This window comes from Papio anubis, chromosome 10 (assembly GCF_008728515.1).
Source record: "Papio anubis isolate 15944 chromosome 10, Panubis1.0, whole genome shotgun sequence".
In the NCBI taxonomy this organism is placed as follows: Eukaryota; Metazoa; Chordata; class Mammalia; order Primates; family Cercopithecidae; genus Papio; species Papio anubis.
Genome location: NC_044985.1, coordinates 12,436,221 through 12,454,262, shown reverse-complemented (window position 1 = coordinate 12,454,262; position 18,042 = coordinate 12,436,221). Strand labels below are relative to the sequence as shown.

The window sequence follows — 18,042 nt, the reverse complement described above, 5'->3', positions numbered from 1 at the left end:
TTTCTCAGATACTACCAACAGCTTCCCTCCTGGGCATTCCTCAATCCCATCTCTACTTCCAAAGTATATTACTGAGACCCTGAAGGTGGCAGCATTGCCAGTGTCCAGTTTCAGCCCAATCTGTGGCAGTATGATTAAAAGACCAATAAGCAAACCATGGTGGACAACTCTAGAACGGCCCCATGATTCCCATCTGCTGATGTACACTCCTGCCTTTGTGTAACCCCTTTCCCTTGGGTGTGGATGAAAGCTGTGCCTTAGAACATGCCACAGAGGGGCCAGGCGCGGTGGCTCAAGCCTGTAATCCCAGCACACTTTGGGGAGGCCGGGGCCCGGGCAGATCACTGAGGTCAGGGAATCAGGCATCCTGGCTAACCCGGTGAAACCCGTCTCTACTAAAAATACAAAAACTAGCCAGGCCCGGTGGCAGAAGCCTGTAATCCCAGCCCCAGGCTGAGGCAGGAGAGGAATGGTGGCCAGGAGGCGGGAGCTTGCAGTGAGCTGAGATCCGGCCACTGCACTTAGCCTGGGGCGACAGAGAAGCGAGACTCCATCTCAAAAAAAAAAAAAAAAAGACTATACCACAGAGAAGCGGCAGTCTTTTGATTATATATATAATTATGTTAAATAAGTCTATAATGCCTGCCCTCAGGGAGAAGCCCTCCCTTGCTAGCTTTGATGAAGTAAGTGATGGCAATGAGGAGGCTCATGTAAGGTAGCCTCCAGCTAATGGCCAACAAAACTGGTGACCACCTCAGTGAGCCAGTTGCAGGGAACTGAAAGCTGCCAACAACCATGTAAGCCTGGAAGCAAATCCTTCCCCAGTAGAGCCTCAGATGAGACTGCAGCATTGTAAGAGTCACAGAGGGTGTTGCTAAGCTGTGCCCAACTGCTGCCCCATAGAAACAGTGAGATAATAAATACGTGTTATTTTAAGTGTCTACATTTGTGGCAGTATTGCCACACAATAGCAGATAACCACACAAACAACGTGAGAATGAGAAAAGCAGCCCCTGACATCTGAAAGCTAGCCTTGTACTATTAGCAAGGCATTGATGTTGCTGGGAGGCTGGCTTGCACTCATAACCAGGCCTCGTTACAAAACATGAACAATTTCAAAGAACACCAATACCAGACAAGGTCACCCTATGACTATGAGTATGTCTGATGATGGATGAAAACAGAAACATTGTCCGAATCACAAAAATGACCAAATATTCCCTATACTGGCTATCATGCATACATAGCTTTAACCTTGATTCATTTTCCCCATGTCTTAGAGATAAGATTTATTAAGATGCTCATTGACTGACTCACCCCTCCTTACAGCATTGAACACAAAGCAAAGCCCACTTCCTTGAACCCTCCTTCAAGTTACCTTATGTAAGTCCAAATCCTAAACTAAGTCCTTTCTGACACCCTCTTACTGAAAGGCCCCATGATTCCCACTGGTATGTGTTCTCCCTCACTACAAGCAGCAATACACCCAACTTGTTCAACCAGATATGTTCCTGTTGAACGCAACTAGGTCTTTGACTGGAGAGTACTGACAAAACAAAAACAAAACAAGCAAATAACAAAAGCACCATGCATGACTTTACCACAGAACTTGCACAAAATAGAAGTATAAACCAATAAAACAAGAAAGAGGCTATACTCAGTTTAGCTATAAGACATAAAAATGAAATTGAGTATCTCAAAATGAGTAGAAACTATCTGACAAACAGTAGTAGGATAAGTGGATATGAACAGGAAAACTAGGACAGATCCCCACTTTAGGCTAAAGAAGAATAAATTCTACATAGGTTAAAGAACTAAACATAATTAATAAAAGATCAGCTGACATGCATTAACTATTTTACCAGATCCATGGAAAAACAATGAACCTCTCATTTGGAAACAAGAACAACAACAACAACAACAAAAGACTGACCAACTTAGGCACAAATTCCTTGTATATAATGAAAAACAATACAAAAGTAAAATAAAGTGCCTGAGAAATACTTGTATCACAGTGACAATATATTTAAATCTGAAATATAGACCTTATTTAAATTCACAAGGAACACATTACTTGAGTATAGTCTATAACAGACAATTCAGAGAAGAAAACAGAGTAAACAGTCCTGTATTTAAACCTAGAACTTATTAGTTATATGGTACTGGATGAGTTCTCTGTAACCTGTACTTACACAGAAGCATCTTCAATCCTCTCAGTGATCTACGGAGATGCCATTTTATAGTTAACTACGTAACAATTTAGACAAACAAAAAATCAAAGCTGGAAATATTGGAGGCATATGCTGGGAAGTCCCTTCACCACTGATAGTATTTTATGTAGTTATAACACATAGAGGGATTCATAACCCAATTATCCAACACATAGAAACTCTCTCAGCAGAAACTATCTGCTCACATTTCACAATATTATCCACAATGGCAAACAGAAACAGCTTAAAATTGTGTCTAACAAAAAAAAGTTTAATGAATTGTGCTGTATTAACACATAAATTATGTAATTATTAAAATAAATGGGAACTGCCAGCCGCAGCAGCTGAGACCTGTAATCCCAGCACTTTAGGAGGCTGAGGTGGGAGGATGGCTTGAGTCTAGGAGTTCAACACCAGCCTGGCAACATGACAAAACTCTATCTCTACAAAAAATATAAGACTTAGCCAGGCATGGTGGTGTGTGCCTGTAGTCCCAGCTACTTGGGAGGCTGAGGTGGAAGGATCACCTGAGCCTGGGAGGCCAAGGCTAAAGTGATCGTACTACTGCACTCTGCCTGGGCAACAGAGTGAGATCCTATCTTAGGAAACACACACACCCACCCACACACACAAACACACACTTAAAAAAAATAAAAATAAATGGGAAGGCTAGAAAATATTTAGGATGTGATGTGACAAAACAAAAAAGAATGAAGAGTACAAAAATGAAAATAAAGCTATCGATAGCTGAAGAGTTATAATGTGCCAGGCACTGTTTGAGGCATTTTGGTCACGTTTCATTTAATCTTCCCAACACCTGTCAGAAAAATATTATTTTCATTTTATAAAGCAGATACTAGGGCAAAGAAAGGTTAAATATATGGCCAAGGTCACACAGCTGGGAAATGGAAAAGGCAGATATGAACCAAGGTATGACTTCAAATGGTGTGTTTTTAATCACTGCACTCACTCACTGTCCTACTTCTTTTAGACATATATGATGATTGCAACCAAGCACAACTATGAAGATCTGGGAACAAACATTGTAAAATAATATGCAAATGTAAAATAACTGCAATATGGGAATAGGATAAAAGGCAATGTAATTTTTAAAAACCATCAGCTTTAATGCTATATTACCTACCCAAAGAAAACGCAATTAACTAACGTTTGACACCTCCACTTCTCCATCAGAAGTTTAACCACAGTCATCTCTCAGTATATGTGGGGGATTGGTTCAAAAACCACTATGCATAGGCCAAAATCTGTGCATACGCAGCAGTCGGCTCTAAAGAACCCACATATATGAAAAGTTGGCCCTCCATATACGCCAGTTTTGCATCCCATGAATACTGTAGTTTCCATACACATCTGGTTGGGAAAAAATCCACATGTAAGTGGACCCACACAGTCCAAACCTGTGTTGATCAAGAATCAACTGCATATATGTCCTCAGAAAAAATCTTGGCATTGCTTCCTGTCCAAATTACTCCTAATTTCACTCTTTTCTAGAAGAATGGAATGGAGGTAGAGAATGGTCCAAGATAAACAGATAAACCAGAATGTATCCATCAGAGTTGGACAGAGATCACTGGTCAAGGGTGAGGAAGAAAAAGCTTAGGAGATAAAGACACAGAGAGATCCAGAAGGAGATGTGCAAAATGCAGAGTAACTGGGGAAGTCAGGTGAGCTTCAGGAGTCCTAGGCAGGGGAGTGGGTGGAAAGAGAGATGCACTGCCAACCACAGGGGGCTCTGCCTGCCTGCTTTTGCTCTTACAATCATCAGAGCCCCTACATGCTCCCTGTAGAAACAGCAGTGGGTGCTCTATCCAGTTGCCTTTTTTTTTTTTTTCCCTGAAAAACTGGGTTCAGCAATGCTATGTGGCAACATAAGGGCATGTATAAACGCACACTCTTGCCATTCAGGTGTGTGTGCTTACAGGAAACCAAGACATTTTCTTCTCAGACAGTGAATTAATACTCTTTCCACAATTACATCTTCATTTGTACTTTTTGGATAACAAATACGCTTTTCTGGTCAAATTTCAGATGACACTTTGAGCAATGTCATCCTTCCTAGATAGTAAATGGAAAGACAGGACACTGGATTCTATGAGATTGGACTGGAAAGCCCATGTTAAGAAGGACTTACTTAGGGGAGTGGGGAAAACAAAGGAATCTCACCCCGAGACATTCCAAGCTGTTTTACTCACTCATATTCTGCTTGCATGAGGCTCCTTCAAGTCTCCTTCCCAGAGGTTCCCATGGATGGCAGCACTAGGCATTTAAAACAGTTTTCCAGCAGTCTTGGGGGTGTTATAGCCGATAACACCTCCAGATTACTGGGGGACACTTTTTCCCTGACTATAAAAATTTTATTTATTTTTTTTTGAGACAGACTCTCCCTCTGTCACCCAGGCTGGAGTGCAGTGGCACGTATCTTGGCTCACTGCAATCTCTGCCTCCTGGGTTCAAGCGATTCTCTTGCCTCAGCCTCCTAAGTAGCTGGAATTATAGGCACCCACCACCATGCCCAGCTAATTTTTGCATTTTTAGTAGAGACGGGGTTTCACCATGTTGGGCAGGCTGGTCTTGAACTCCTGACCTCAGGTGATCCACCCGCCTAGGATTACAGGCATGAGCCACCATGTCCAGCCAGAAAAATTTTAGACATATTAAAGTTAAGAGAGTTTAATTGAGCAAAGAATGATTCATGAATCTGGTAACTCCCTGAACCAGAGGCACTCTGGTGCTGTCATGTGGTCAGAGAGGAATTTATGGACAGGAAAAGGAAAATGGGCTGGGCGTGGTGACTCTCGCCTCTAATCCCAGCACTTTGGGAGGCCAAGGAGAGTGGATCATTTGAGCCCAGGAGTTCAAGACCAGCCTGGCAATATGTTGAAACCCTGTCTCTATAAAAAAATACAAAAATTAGCCAGGTGTGGTGGTGTGCACCACCATATATAGTTCTGGCTATATATCACCTGTGCAATCACTTCAGAAGAATATGTCACAGAGAGTAAGGGCAGAGCTAATTTGTAGTAAAAGATTCTGAGAAAAGGAAAGCAAAGCTGGATGCTTCAACAGCCATCAACATTTTAGGACAGGGCTGGGGAAGGAGGGATGTGCAACAGTGTCCTGTAAATCTGATTTTACTGATACTACATCTCAGCCAGACCAGAATCAGTTATGTGCAAAATGATTAATCACCGTCTCCCTGAAATATTCAAGGTCCTCCTGCCTTTTCTTAGGATGGAAAAAAAAAAAAAGGAAACTCTGAAATATGATTTCAGGCTTTTCTTCATTCTATACTCTTTTAATAAAAGTAGAAGAAAAAATTTTGCCTTGGATTTGGCTGAGTTATGGGGTTTATCTCCTAAGAGGCAAAGCTTCATTCCTCAGCCAAATCATCAAACTGAGCCCAAGTTATAAGAGGCCTGATAGAGAAGAAAAAATGCTCATCCCATACCCTCAGGCATGAATTTATCAAATGTGATAACTGCTCTGTGAGACAGGTTTTCTCTTTAAATTTACAGAAAAGCGGGCACTGCAGAACAAAATTAATTGAACTAACGGGTAAGTGTTGATAACCGGTTGTGCGTGGTAAAGCCCAGTGCGTTTCTGACAAACGTGGCTGGCGAGTTACAAGAGAACACAGGGCACTGCTGGGGCAGTCGGGTAGGGAAGTGGGAGAACAAAGCCATGGAGCATTATCTGGGGCACAGACTCCAGCTGGGCCCCAACCTACCTTCTCCGCATACTCGGACACAATCTGCTTGATCTCGGCAGAGCAGAGTCCCACGATCTGGCCCACGGAGCTTGCGGTGAGACGGCTCTGCAAGCACATGGAGGGGATGTTCTCAAGGCCAAGTCTTGTCTTCCACAGCAGTGGAAAATCTGAACACTCTATTATGGTAAAACGGATAATATTCCCAGGGGAAAAAATAATTTGGCTTTGCCACATATTACCACCAGGAAGGGAGGAAAGCAGCCTCAGGACAAACACGCAGCTACCTCCTGAATCACTGAGCAGACGGTGCTAGATCCTCCTCTGACCCTGGGCACCCCTGGAAAATGGTTCTTCCCTTCTATGTCCCACCCCAAGGTCTCACCTCCTGAGGGCCACCAAACAGCCTGCAGGGGATTTGGCAGGCTTAGGACATAGGGAATAGAGAAGAGCATGGGAAAGGACAAAGAATCTCAGAACTTTAAAATATCTCTTTATTACCACAGGTCTTCCCAGGCCTCAAAAATAATGATCCTTTCAGGCAAGGTACGGCGGCTCACGCCTGTAATCCCAGCACTTTGGGAGGCCGAGGTGGGTGGATCACAAGGTCAGGAGATTGAGACCATCCTGGCTAACACGGTGAAACCCCATGTTTCACATACAAATACAAAAAATTAGCCGGGCGTGGTGGCGGGCGCCTGTAGTCCCAGCTACTCGGGAGGCTGAGGCAGGAGAATGGCATGAACCTGGCAGGCAGAGCTGGCAGTAGGCTGAGATCGTGCCACTGCACTCCAGCCTGGCCAACAGAGCAAGACTCCGTCTCAAAAAAAAAAAAAAAAAAAAAAAAAAGAATGGTTCTTTCACACTTGGCTATACCTTCTGGACAGGCTCTGGAAAGACCAACTATAATCTCAAAATCCTGCTTCCTACCTAGACAGTGGAGGAAGAAAGCAGAAGACAAGAGCTGCCTCAGCATGAGGCATAACTCGCGGGCCAGCTCCAGCTCTTCCACAGGGGCCCTGTGAACCTCCCAGCAGGAATATTCTGCTTTCACAAGGGTCCTTCAAGTCTCCCTCCTAGAGGTTCCCATGGATGACACACAAGACATTAAAAACAGATTACCAAAAGGAACTCCCCGGGGAAGAGGTACTGTGTGATGGTGACAGGGGGTTCTGGAGAAGGTGGGCTCTCTGGGAGAAGACCCCAGCAGAGCAGGCTGGTGCCAAGTCCCCATCCCCACACCTCCCCGACTCCCACTCACCTCCTCATTTGCCATGGCGGTCATCTTGGTCATCAGCGACTGAATACGCTGCTGAAAGAAGGATGGATGGGAGCAGCAGTGAGCGGTTCCGAACATGTAAGACAGAAGCAATATGCCTACATGGATCTTTGTGGTGATATCCAAGGGTGTCTTCCTTGATCTCGTCTTATGTGAGCCTCAAAGGCAGGTGATAAAAGGAAACTGGAAGGTGTGAAAGGCCTGCTCGCAGCAGCTGGCTGTGGGAGGTGCTGGCCATTTGGGAACGCTAGGGATGAGAGTACAATTTCTCCCAAAATGACTTACACAGAAACCTCAGAGGGCCTACATGGACCACACACCTCTTCAGCTGCTCGAAGCTCATCTTCCTCGTGGGCATCAGCTTTTTCTGTAGCTGACAGCCCTGCTGCAAGCGCCGTTTTCTTGTCCTCAGCCTGCAAGGGAAGATGTGAAAACAGCTGAGCACGGGAGTTGGAGACTTAGCAGAGAAAGGACAATACTGCCAAGAGGCATGAGTCTGTGAAAGAAACAAACCTGCAGAGCAGCACCACCCTGATAGAGTGGATACTCCAAAAGCCTGAACCTCCACTCAAGTACAGGGCGGGCAGGTTAAGCTTCAGGAACTGGTAAATGCCTGTTTCCATGTCCCAACTGCTCACTGATTAAATTCAGGCCACACACATTTGCCTGACCTGCCCTTCCACTTTGACTTGGCCTTCCCCATCCTTTAACACTTTCAAGCACAGATCACTACTAAAGGAGTGTTTCTTCAAACTGCCTGTTAAGACCAATTAGTGGGACATAAAAGTAATTTGGCAGGTACGACTAGCATCTGTATAAATTAACATAATGGAACATGCCAGAGTGCTTTGTAGTGAGGGGTTAAGTACCGCTTAGTGAAATTTTTGTTTTGGTGGTATTAGTGTGTGTGTACTGAATCATGATGAAAAATTACACATTTACTGCTCAGAGTAATCAAAACAGTTTGAATATCACTGGTCTGAAGGATGAAAACTGCCTTATCTAATGATCAAGCAGCATGCTCTGGACTCAGCCCCAGGCCTTAAATGAAGCACATCAAACTCAAGGCTGGATTAAGTGCTGCCTCCTCAATTACAGGCTATAGGTTTTAATTCTATCTCTGCCATTCACCAGCTGGGTGACCTCAGGCTTACCTCTGATCTCTGCATGTTAAGGACTTCTAGGGTCAAAAGAGAGGTGTGGTCTCAAATGCCCTTCTTGGACCATCCCAACTCTAGGATGCTTTTCTATAACGAGTCTATCACTGCCCATGGGAACACTCTGAGCTCCTAACTGCTTGGACACATCTACAGGGGATGAGACTTCTAATTCAAATGTGCCGTCTGACATAAAAATGACAGGACAAGCACAATTTGAATCCTATTTCAGGGACATTTCATGATTTTTTCAATCATAACCAAATCGCCCAGTCATATACAAAGACAATCTTTTCAGACTTAAATTACATATCAAATTAAATATACACATCAAACCCTTATTATACACCAGATAAAACATGATATACTGAAATCCAGAAAACACGCTGCTTTGCAGGAAATCATTACTCAGTTGAGTAAAAAAAAACACAAATGGGGAAAAAATAAATAATGAGAAAACGAAAAAAGAAGATATCATTATCAGTACATGACTAAGTACCAATAACTAACACTGATAATAATAATAATGTTTATTAAATGTTTACTATGTGTTGGCTCATTCTAAGTCCTTTATATTTCAATCTTCACAGTAATGCTGTGAGATAGGTACAATGATTATTATCCAAAGTCACTCCGTGAATGGAGGAGCTGGGGTCCTAAGTCAGCCAGTCTGGCTTTAGAACGGTGCTCTTAGCCACTGCTGGTGCCTGCAGTGACTGAGACAACAGTCACCACAGGAAGCAGAGGGGGAGCCTGGGGGAGCTGTACAGTGGAGTGGGTGACAGGGGAATAGCAGGGGGAGTGTGTCCTGTTCAAGAAATCTGGGGATCAGGTGGAGAATGAAAAGAGGTTAATAACAGATCTTTTTAAGAGGCCACTGACCACTTTAGCTGACACTTTCTTATTTAGAAAGCAGTGGCTATGAGCTCAGGTTTGATGTCAGATCTCTGGGTTCGGATTCTTATTTATTCACTTTAGAGTTATGTGACCTTGGACAAATCACTGAGCCTCTCTGAGCATTCGCTTTCTGACCTAAAAAGCAGAAATAAGTATCCTCCTCATAGAGCTGTTCAAGGGAGTAAGTGAAAACATACAGAGTCCTTAACATAGAGCCTGGAACACAGAAAGGGTATAGCAACGTAACATTTATGTACCGGCCCTGCTGCTGACAATGAAGCATCATTAATAAACACATAAATTAACAGAAATCTTTGGGCATCTTTGTGAAGTTAGAAAAGCCATCCTGACTTACCTGGCTCTTCCATGACTAGCTGTTTCAGCAGAGGGCAGGCCTGTAATTCACAGCTGTGCTCTACCTAACATCCTGTTCACATCTGTCCAGAGTCTCTCACCTCAGATGAGGAGTGCTCTGGGAGCCCTGGCAGTGGACTTCATCTTCATAGTGTAGAGCTACTAGACCCCAGGTGACTGACCCTGGGCCACAACTTTCAATCGCCCCTCATTTCCAGCCCCAGGATGAGACTGCTGCTTTGCTCCCCAATCTGCAGAGGTGGCAAGCTAGAAAAGCCACGATGGAGATGCAGGGGCCCAAGGCAGCTCACACATCCCTGCTACCCCAGCCTGTCCAGGGATCAGGGCCTGGGCAGCAGCAGCCCTGCCACATCCCCTTCCTGGGCTTCCCAGGAAGCTGCCCATCCTGTGAGTGTTAGAGGTGAAGGGAGTCACTTCCATCTCTCAAATATTCTCTCCTATTATCAATATTTTTCTTACCTTCTCCGTTTTGCTCTGGCGGCTAAATCCGTATCTCCTGAAGACCACAAAAAAGGAGTTTAATTACTACTCAAAAAATTACAATAAATTCAGTCAAATGCATTTTGGTTGACTTTTTACATGAAAAGCATCAAGAGAATTTATGCCATTTGGTGACTAGAGAAAATGTTACAAGTGCCTAAATTACAAACATATTTCACTGTCTTTTGAATATAAGGCCAGCCACCCTACTTGCTATGCAAATACTATAATGTAAATTGGAACTCTCAGACAGTATAGAGTGCAACATTTTCCTTAAGTGCAATCATGACTTTTTGAATCAGGAACTGCATTTAAGAGCCACAGGTTAAGCTAAAAGCCTTAAAAATATCTATATAAACAAATGTAAATGTGTTTCCTTAAGCCAAACATGCGCTTTAATGGCTACTTCCGTAACTTAGAGTCTAGCACACTTTTTATTCTCAAACATAATCCAAGCATGATGCCAGTAATGTGTACTCACTTCACACAACCTTAAATTCAAAGAAACACACAAACCCAATTCAGTTTCAAGTAGTTTATTTTCTGGCTCTAATTAATCTATGTTTTTTTTAAAATGCAAGAATAACAATGCAAAAACCATTCAATCCCCAGCAAAAAGCAAAATGCAAACCACCCAGCCTCATACACCTTTAAGTGATTTGTAATAAAATAAAGTTAATACAAACATTTAAGGAGAACAAATTGAGCTTGGCGTGGTTGCTCACACCTGTAATCCCAGCACTTTGGGAAGCTGAGGCTGGCCTATCACCTGACCTCAGGAATTCGAGACCAGACTGGCCAACATGGTAAAACCCTATCTCTACTGAAAATACAAAAACTAGCCAGGCATAGTGGCACATGCCTGTCATCCCAGCTACTCGGGAGGCTGAAGCACCAGAATTGCTCAAACCCACGAGGCAGAGGTTGCAGTGAGCCGAGATCACACCACCGGACTCCAGCCTGGGTGACAGAGCAAGACTCTGTCTCAAAAACAAATAAATAAAAATAAAGAACAAACTAAAGGCTACTCTCTGCCTCACTTCTGCATGCTTCACTTCTGGGTTGTGTGCTCACCTGGTCTTGGTCCTCCAGCTTCACTCCCCACACTCTTAACTGCCCATTCCTTGTCCAACTTCTGCACTGGCCTGATGTACATTTATCAATGGCAGGCCTCTTCCCTCAGGAGAAAACAGAACCTCCTCAGGAGCCTCATAAAGCCTCTCTTCCATGGCTCCGCCTAACAACTGTTTCACCTCACCACCAGCAGCACCTTCTGTGTTCCTATTACACTTACTACCTGAACAGAGAGCTCTGCACACACTAAGCTGTTCCCTTCTCTCCCCCACTTCCCTATTCAGCCTTCACCCCTCAGCTCGAAAGCCTCCTCCCCTGTGAAGCATCCCCCATGCACATGTGCTCAGCCTGGCCTGCCCATCCCTGCATCTGTTCATGCTCCTCTCACTTCCCAGATGGTGATTATGTGCAACTGCTACATATCTGTATCATTCTCCTGACGGCAAAGATTCTACCTTCACATTTGGTTTTTCCAATATTCGCTGAACAAACTAAACATAAGTGAAAAAAACGTGAAAATCAAGAGGCCAAAACTATCATCTGGCCTTGCAACAGATTGTCATATAACTGGGGAGACCAAAAACTCACTGCTGGGCAGTGTGCCCACCCTTTAGAAATAAACCTATAGGTCCAAAGTGTAGCAGACCAAGGTTAAATTCTGGCTATCCACACGAATTCTGTAAAAGACCTTATGGTAGATTCCGTGGACTGGCTTAATATCCAGTGCATCTTCCAGTACTGCAGAGGCTGGAAAAGAGACTATTTTCCATACTCCCTTGCACCTAGGGTTCTGAATACTATTAAGGTTCCACCAATCAGATGCATTTGCTAGAGTTTTGAATATGGAACAGTTAAAGGAGGAAAGAGGGAAGCATAAGGGATCCATTGTGTTGGTGTGGATCACAGTAGAAACAACCAGGTTCTGGGGCTAGCAGCTATCACAGTGGCTTCTTGGTTTTTCAGAGCTCCCTAATTCGACAGAAGCAGCATGGTTTCCTCCCTTGTCAAACCGCTATAGCACCAGCTTCCTAATCCTACAGGGTGTGAGCTAGCTTCCTGATTTTGGAGGCAGCAGCAGCGTCCTGGAGCTCCAGTTCTAATGTGAAGCTTGAGAGCTGACCCTGGATCAGCCTAGTTCTCATCCGGCCCTGTAACCAATCCCTTCTGCTGAAACTAGTGGGAGAGTACTGTTCTCTCAACCAGGGAACCCTGAATAACACAAGGTCTTGCCCAAGTTTCCCACTCCTATAGAAGTGTCCTTGCATCTTGAGTATTCATCCTTCCTTTTTTATGCCTTTAGTCTGTGGAGACTTTTAGGGCAGAAGACATAAGATCCTTATCTAAGGCCCAGGAACTTCACAGATTTTCCAAATAAGGAAGTAAACAACCAAATCTGAGTGACTTGATTCCCAGGACAAATCTACTCCTCCTTAAAGAGAGAGGCTCTGGGAAGACTCTTCTAAGTAACCAAAACTACATTAGCCCCCCAGATGTGAGCTTCTGCGAGAGCCAGTGCACTCATTGTATGGTGAACATAATTATCGGTCATGAGTAATCCTCTAAGCCTTTCTGTTGAGCTTCTGGAGAGGAAGAAATCTGCTTCATTCACTTTTAAAAAATATTTTTAAAACTGACTTATAATTCATATAATATAAAATTCACCATTTTAAAGTGTATTGCTCACTGGATTTTAGTGTATTCACTACATTGTGTAATCATCGCCATTATGGAAATCAAGAAAAGTTCCATCACCTCAAAAAGAAACTCTGTTACTATTGGCAGTTAATCCCAATTCTTCCCTATTCCCAGCCCTTGTCTACCACTGATCTACCTTCTGTCTCTATGGATTTACCAATTCTGGAGATTTCATAGAAATGAAATCACGCAATATGTGGCCTTTTGTGTCTGGCTTCTTTGACTCATGAGAATATTTTCAAAGTTCATCCAGGTTGAAGCATGAATCACTACTTAATTCCATTTTATGGCTGAATAATATCCCATTATATGGGTAAGCCACATTTTGTTTCATCAGCTGATGGATATCTGGGTTGTTTCTACTTTTTAGCAATTATGAATTGCTAAATTCATAATTGTGCAATATATTATGCAATATATTTACAGTGCTACTATAAATATTCATGTACAGTTTCATTCACTTCAGTATCCCCATTGCCTGGCAGTTCAGTGTCTGCCACATAGTAGGCGCTCAATCAATAGTTGCTGCATGAATGAAGAGTCCATGTGATTTTTCTAAAGGCCTCATCTATGTCACAAAGTAGTGAGGTTTCCATGACAGAGCTCTGTCCTTAACTGCCTATTAACTACTGCCTCCCTTTCCTCTTTTCCTGTCAGCCCTGCCCATTTCCCCCAAGTGCCAGCTCTGACCTGCAGTCCCACATGCTTCAATTTGCTCCTGCATTCCTCTTCTTTGGCTCTGACTCATCGATTCTTGCTACCTACACTGTTGGCACCAAAGAGCCCCTCCCATCATCCAGTTCACTTCTTCATACCTTAGACATAGGACCTGGTCTTTAAATCAAGGATGTACATTTAGAACAGCACAGTACAAAAGAAATATAAAGAGGGATATGCATACAATTTTTAAATTAGTAGGTTAGTAGGTTCACATGCCCAAGTCATTCCAAAGATAAACATTTTCCATTAACTAAATCAAGCACGAATCTTAAAATTTAAATTTAACTTAATTAAAATCAAAATTCTGTTTCTGAGCCACACTTGTTGAATTTCGATTGCTCAATAGCCACATATAGTTAGTGGCTACCATATGGGACACCACAATTCTAGAAAACAAACTAACTTTTAAGAACAATTACCTCAGGCCAAACAAAGACATTATCTGTTTGGAATACAAAACAAAATAGGGACATAAAAAGTCCTAAATACTAAGGACTGTGAACTCTGTTCTTTATTCATTTGACAAGAACTTACTAAATACCTTTTATGAGCATGTCATAGGCCTTATCGTCATGGGAGATACAAACAGGTTGGGAGAGATACAACATATTTTATTTACTAACTACAGAATGAGTTGCCTTCTAGGCAACTCAAAGTTAGGCCTTGAATACCGAGGAACAGGCTAACTCCAGCATTCTGGAGGCTGTGCTCCAAACCTCCTCTTCTAAGTCAAATATACAGCACATAAAATGCATTTCCCCAGAGTAGCAGTTTCATAGCACGGTTAGGTGCTTAAGTTAGCCTCTCAAAATTGACTGAATCCATAATAAAATTGAAATATTACAGGTATGCAATTTTGTTTACATTCAAAATCAAAACCATGAGTCTTGTTTTCCTAACACCATTAACACTTAGAAAAATATACCCAAACATGCTTTTTAACATATAAACAGTCCTTAAGGCTTTCAGCATAGTTGAGGAGGCTCATAATTCACCTTTATTTAGGCAACTGAGAGTCAAAATAGGGGGAAGGAGATGGAATGCGGATCTAAAAGCCAAAAGGCACTGTGGTACACGTGTAAGGCTGATGAGTGACCTTCAACCCCAAGGAAGAAACACTGATTTCAGACCTTCTTGCTCTGGAAGTCAAAATACTTTCCCTCTGACAAGATGTAAGATAAGGTAGAAAACAGCAACACTGGCAGGGGGATCTGGACTCCTAAAGCAGTGATGCCACACTGTAATGGGGGGTGGGTGAGGAAGTCAGGAATGCCGCAGTGTTAAAGGAAAAGGGAAAATGGAGCAAATTGAGTCCTGGGGCCAGCAGGGGGCCAGCCTTGTTTGACAGGGACTGGGGAGAAAAGGGCCACAGGGTGAGACTTCCCATACATGTGCTAGAGGGAGGGCTAGCGTGAGGGGTAATAAGTGAAGGAGTCCAAGGGCTGTTGCCCCCAAATATGGCACCCTAATATGCTGAATAACTTGAATTAAAGGCACTTGAAGGTCAAATGTTAGAACACGGTTTTTTCTCTCATCTATATAAAGACTGGACCCATTAAAGAAAACACAAGTGTCTTCCATCCACTCCCTGAAATCTCATTATCTACCACAGAGCAAGAGACTGAAAATTAAATACCATACCTAGAACCCAAACCATGGTCTGTTTCCCGTCCCATTCAATTTCTAGACAGTCATTTATTAACCATCGTCTGATTCATTTCCCCAAAACATCATTTACTACCCCCCAAATTGGCATATTTCCCCACCTGCCTTTCCCCTGTGAAGAAGGATATATATGCATCTGGACATCACTGGGTTACTGGGTAGTCACACTTCTGTGGTTTTCTTCCATACAATAATAAATTATGTGTGCCACTTTCTCCTGTTAATCTGCCTTTTGTCAGTTCATTTTCGGTGAACCTTCAGAGGGTCAAGGGGACACTCCCTCTTCACTCATACACAAACACAAGGAGAATTGGAAGGGGAAATGGTCATATCTGAGGGCATTTGAAAACTGAAAACTGTTGCTGCTAATAATGATGATTACAATAAGGAGAATGATGACAGCGGCTAGTGGTTAACATTTACGGAGTGTTTTCTACATTGAACAAACTGCTCAAAATTATATATATATATAGTCATACAATCCTCATTTAATGGGAAAGATCTCCATGCAGTGGAGAGTGCTGAACAGAACCTAGAGGAAACAGACTGCCAGAAAGGAAGGGAGAAGCCTTCCCAGGGAGGTGGAATAGAACACACACTTGCTGGGGCCTGTACATTTTATCTGATTTGCTCTGTGAGGTTTAATAACTGTTCTCTTCTTATTTAGTTTCAGACCAAAGAACAGACATGGCCAGTCTTTCTAAAACTCAGAGCCTAAAAATACACTCTCACTGAAGGCTCAAACAGTATTTGCAGACAATGAAAATGACATGCTTTTGGAGTTCAAGGAACTTTAGTTGAAGTACCAGTCTGAGCCTCTTACTAGTTTATGACCTTAAGCAAGTCATTTTTTAACCTTTCTGAATATTGTCATTATTAGTCTCAAAGAGGAGAATGAGCTAAATATACTATCAGAATGTACTGAGTACCCACTACTCTACCTGCCACAAACTTACCTTCTCCTTGCCAAAAAAGCTAAAAAAAAACAAAGTAACATCTCTCTCCCACCCAAGAAAACCCCAAAAACCTAAAACCTTCAGGAAATGCCCACCCTAGCCTTAGAAATTAGCAGAAGTCAGCATGACCATACCAACAGGAACCAGGATTGGTATCAAGACACTGCTCTTTCTCACTCTCAGAGTTTGAGAAGAGTCAAGCAAAACCTGTCTTGCTTCCTTTTCTAAAGAGAGCCGAGTCAGATTCTCACCTCAAACTGCATCAATCACTCCTGAGGACAGGCAGGGAGGTTCTGAACTTTCCCAGCCTTCAGATGGTGATACTAGCTACCATCTACAACGTATATGCAAAAGATCCCATTTGAACCTGAGAATTTCAGAACAAGAATATGTTCTGAAATTTTGTCAACATGGTCTCAGCGAGGAGGACAATTTACTGAATTTCTCTCTCCTTTTCATCCTCATGGAAAATCCAATTTTCCATGATGATGGAAAAAATGGACACATAATAATACAAACTCACAAAATCCACTACATTCTCCCAAGAACTTCTTCATTCTGGGACACGTGACACCGACAGAGATTGTCTCTCCAGCTTTGGCTCTCCCAGAGCTGTGCAGCCTCACCTGCTCAGTTGCAGGTGGGCATGGCTAGAGAGACTCTGTCATGATTCCCAGGGCTGGCTTCCTGAGCACACAACCCGTCCATTAGCATAGTGCCCCATGCTTAGAAGGGTCCTCACTTGGCTGTTGTTGCTATCTTTAAATTCTTAATAATTAATCATCATTAATAATTGCTAACAAGTTACTTGGCATTTTTACTACATAGGCTAGGCCGGGTGATGCCTCACTTGGAGGAGGGATTCAATTCACAGCAGCAACTAGTGAACTGTGGGGGCAGCCATCACACGCAGCCTAGGGCCAGAACTACTTCAGTTTCCTTTGAAACAGACTAGTTTTTATTCTAAGGAAAAAAAAAAAAAACAACCCACAAGCAATTGCATACACTTCCATTAGGAAACTAGAATAATTAAGCCTAATTTCCCACTGGTTCTCTCCAGTACCCTAGAGGGCAGGCAAAGCCATCAGATGCTCTTAGGGAAATGCCAGTGGCAGTGCAGTTAGTTCCAGCCACTCCACAAGGGTTGGGCTGTGAGGCAGAGCAGCACACAGGAGCGTCTCGCAACACAAAGGAAGCACAAGGAGACTTACTCACATCAAGGAATCAGTTACCCTAAGAAGAGAATGCATGACATAAAATAAGGTTAACACCCAGTGACAACCAAAAAATTCAATGCAAAGAAGCATGTCCTTGCATTTTTTTTAAGTAAAAATTAAGGACACAAAATAAGATTTTTTTTTTTTTTAACTAGAGATGTTTTTAAGAAGTGACAAAACTACTTCTAAATTCTTCATTTTCCTAGTTAGGACAATATTCACAGGAAATTGAAATTATTATTCTAATACTTAAAGTGAAATCACTGAAACTGCTTTCATTGCTTTCATTTACCTGAAGATTTTAACAAATAGCAGGGGCATGAAGGACAGAGTACCTCAGCCTCTGTAAATTCCTGGAACACCCCAACTCCCAAAGGAGGGCAGAGCCAGGTGCACGTTTCCAGAGAGGAATTACAAAGGATGCCCACAGAAACAGGTAATTCATTACCAGAGAAAAGTCCCTGATGTTGGAAATCTCACGGCTGAAAGCAGAAACTTAATCAGGTAGAAGCCAGTCAAGTTAATCCAAATGAAGCAACTTAAATGAGCTTTTCTTTTAAAAGAGACACCTAGACTGGGTCCCACTCATT

The 18,042-nt window shown here is 42.8% G+C and overlaps 1 protein-coding gene across 5 annotated transcripts in view; it reads right to left on the bottom strand.

Moving 5' to 3' along the window:
* CCDC93 (coiled-coil domain containing 93) overlaps positions 1 to 18,042 on the bottom strand; it is a 94,553-nt gene that overhangs the window by 49,077 nt on the left and 27,434 nt on the right. For 3 of the 5 annotated variants that reach the window (XM_021923387.2, XM_009185028.2, XM_009185030.3), the window contains 5 exons: positions 17,451 to 17,468; positions 10,105 to 10,141; positions 7,537 to 7,629; positions 7,199 to 7,249; positions 5,959 to 6,045 (listed from right to left, as the gene is read on the bottom strand). In XM_021923387.2, coding sequence (XP_021779079.1) covers positions 5,959 to 6,045; positions 7,199 to 7,249; positions 7,537 to 7,629; positions 10,105 to 10,141; positions 17,451 to 17,468 — 286 coding nt within the window. The remainder of the gene's footprint in view (positions 1 to 5,958; positions 6,046 to 7,198; positions 7,250 to 7,536; positions 7,630 to 10,104; positions 10,142 to 17,450; positions 17,469 to 18,042) is intronic. The other 2 variants (XM_009185029.2, NM_001168740.1) reach the window with 2 other exon arrangements.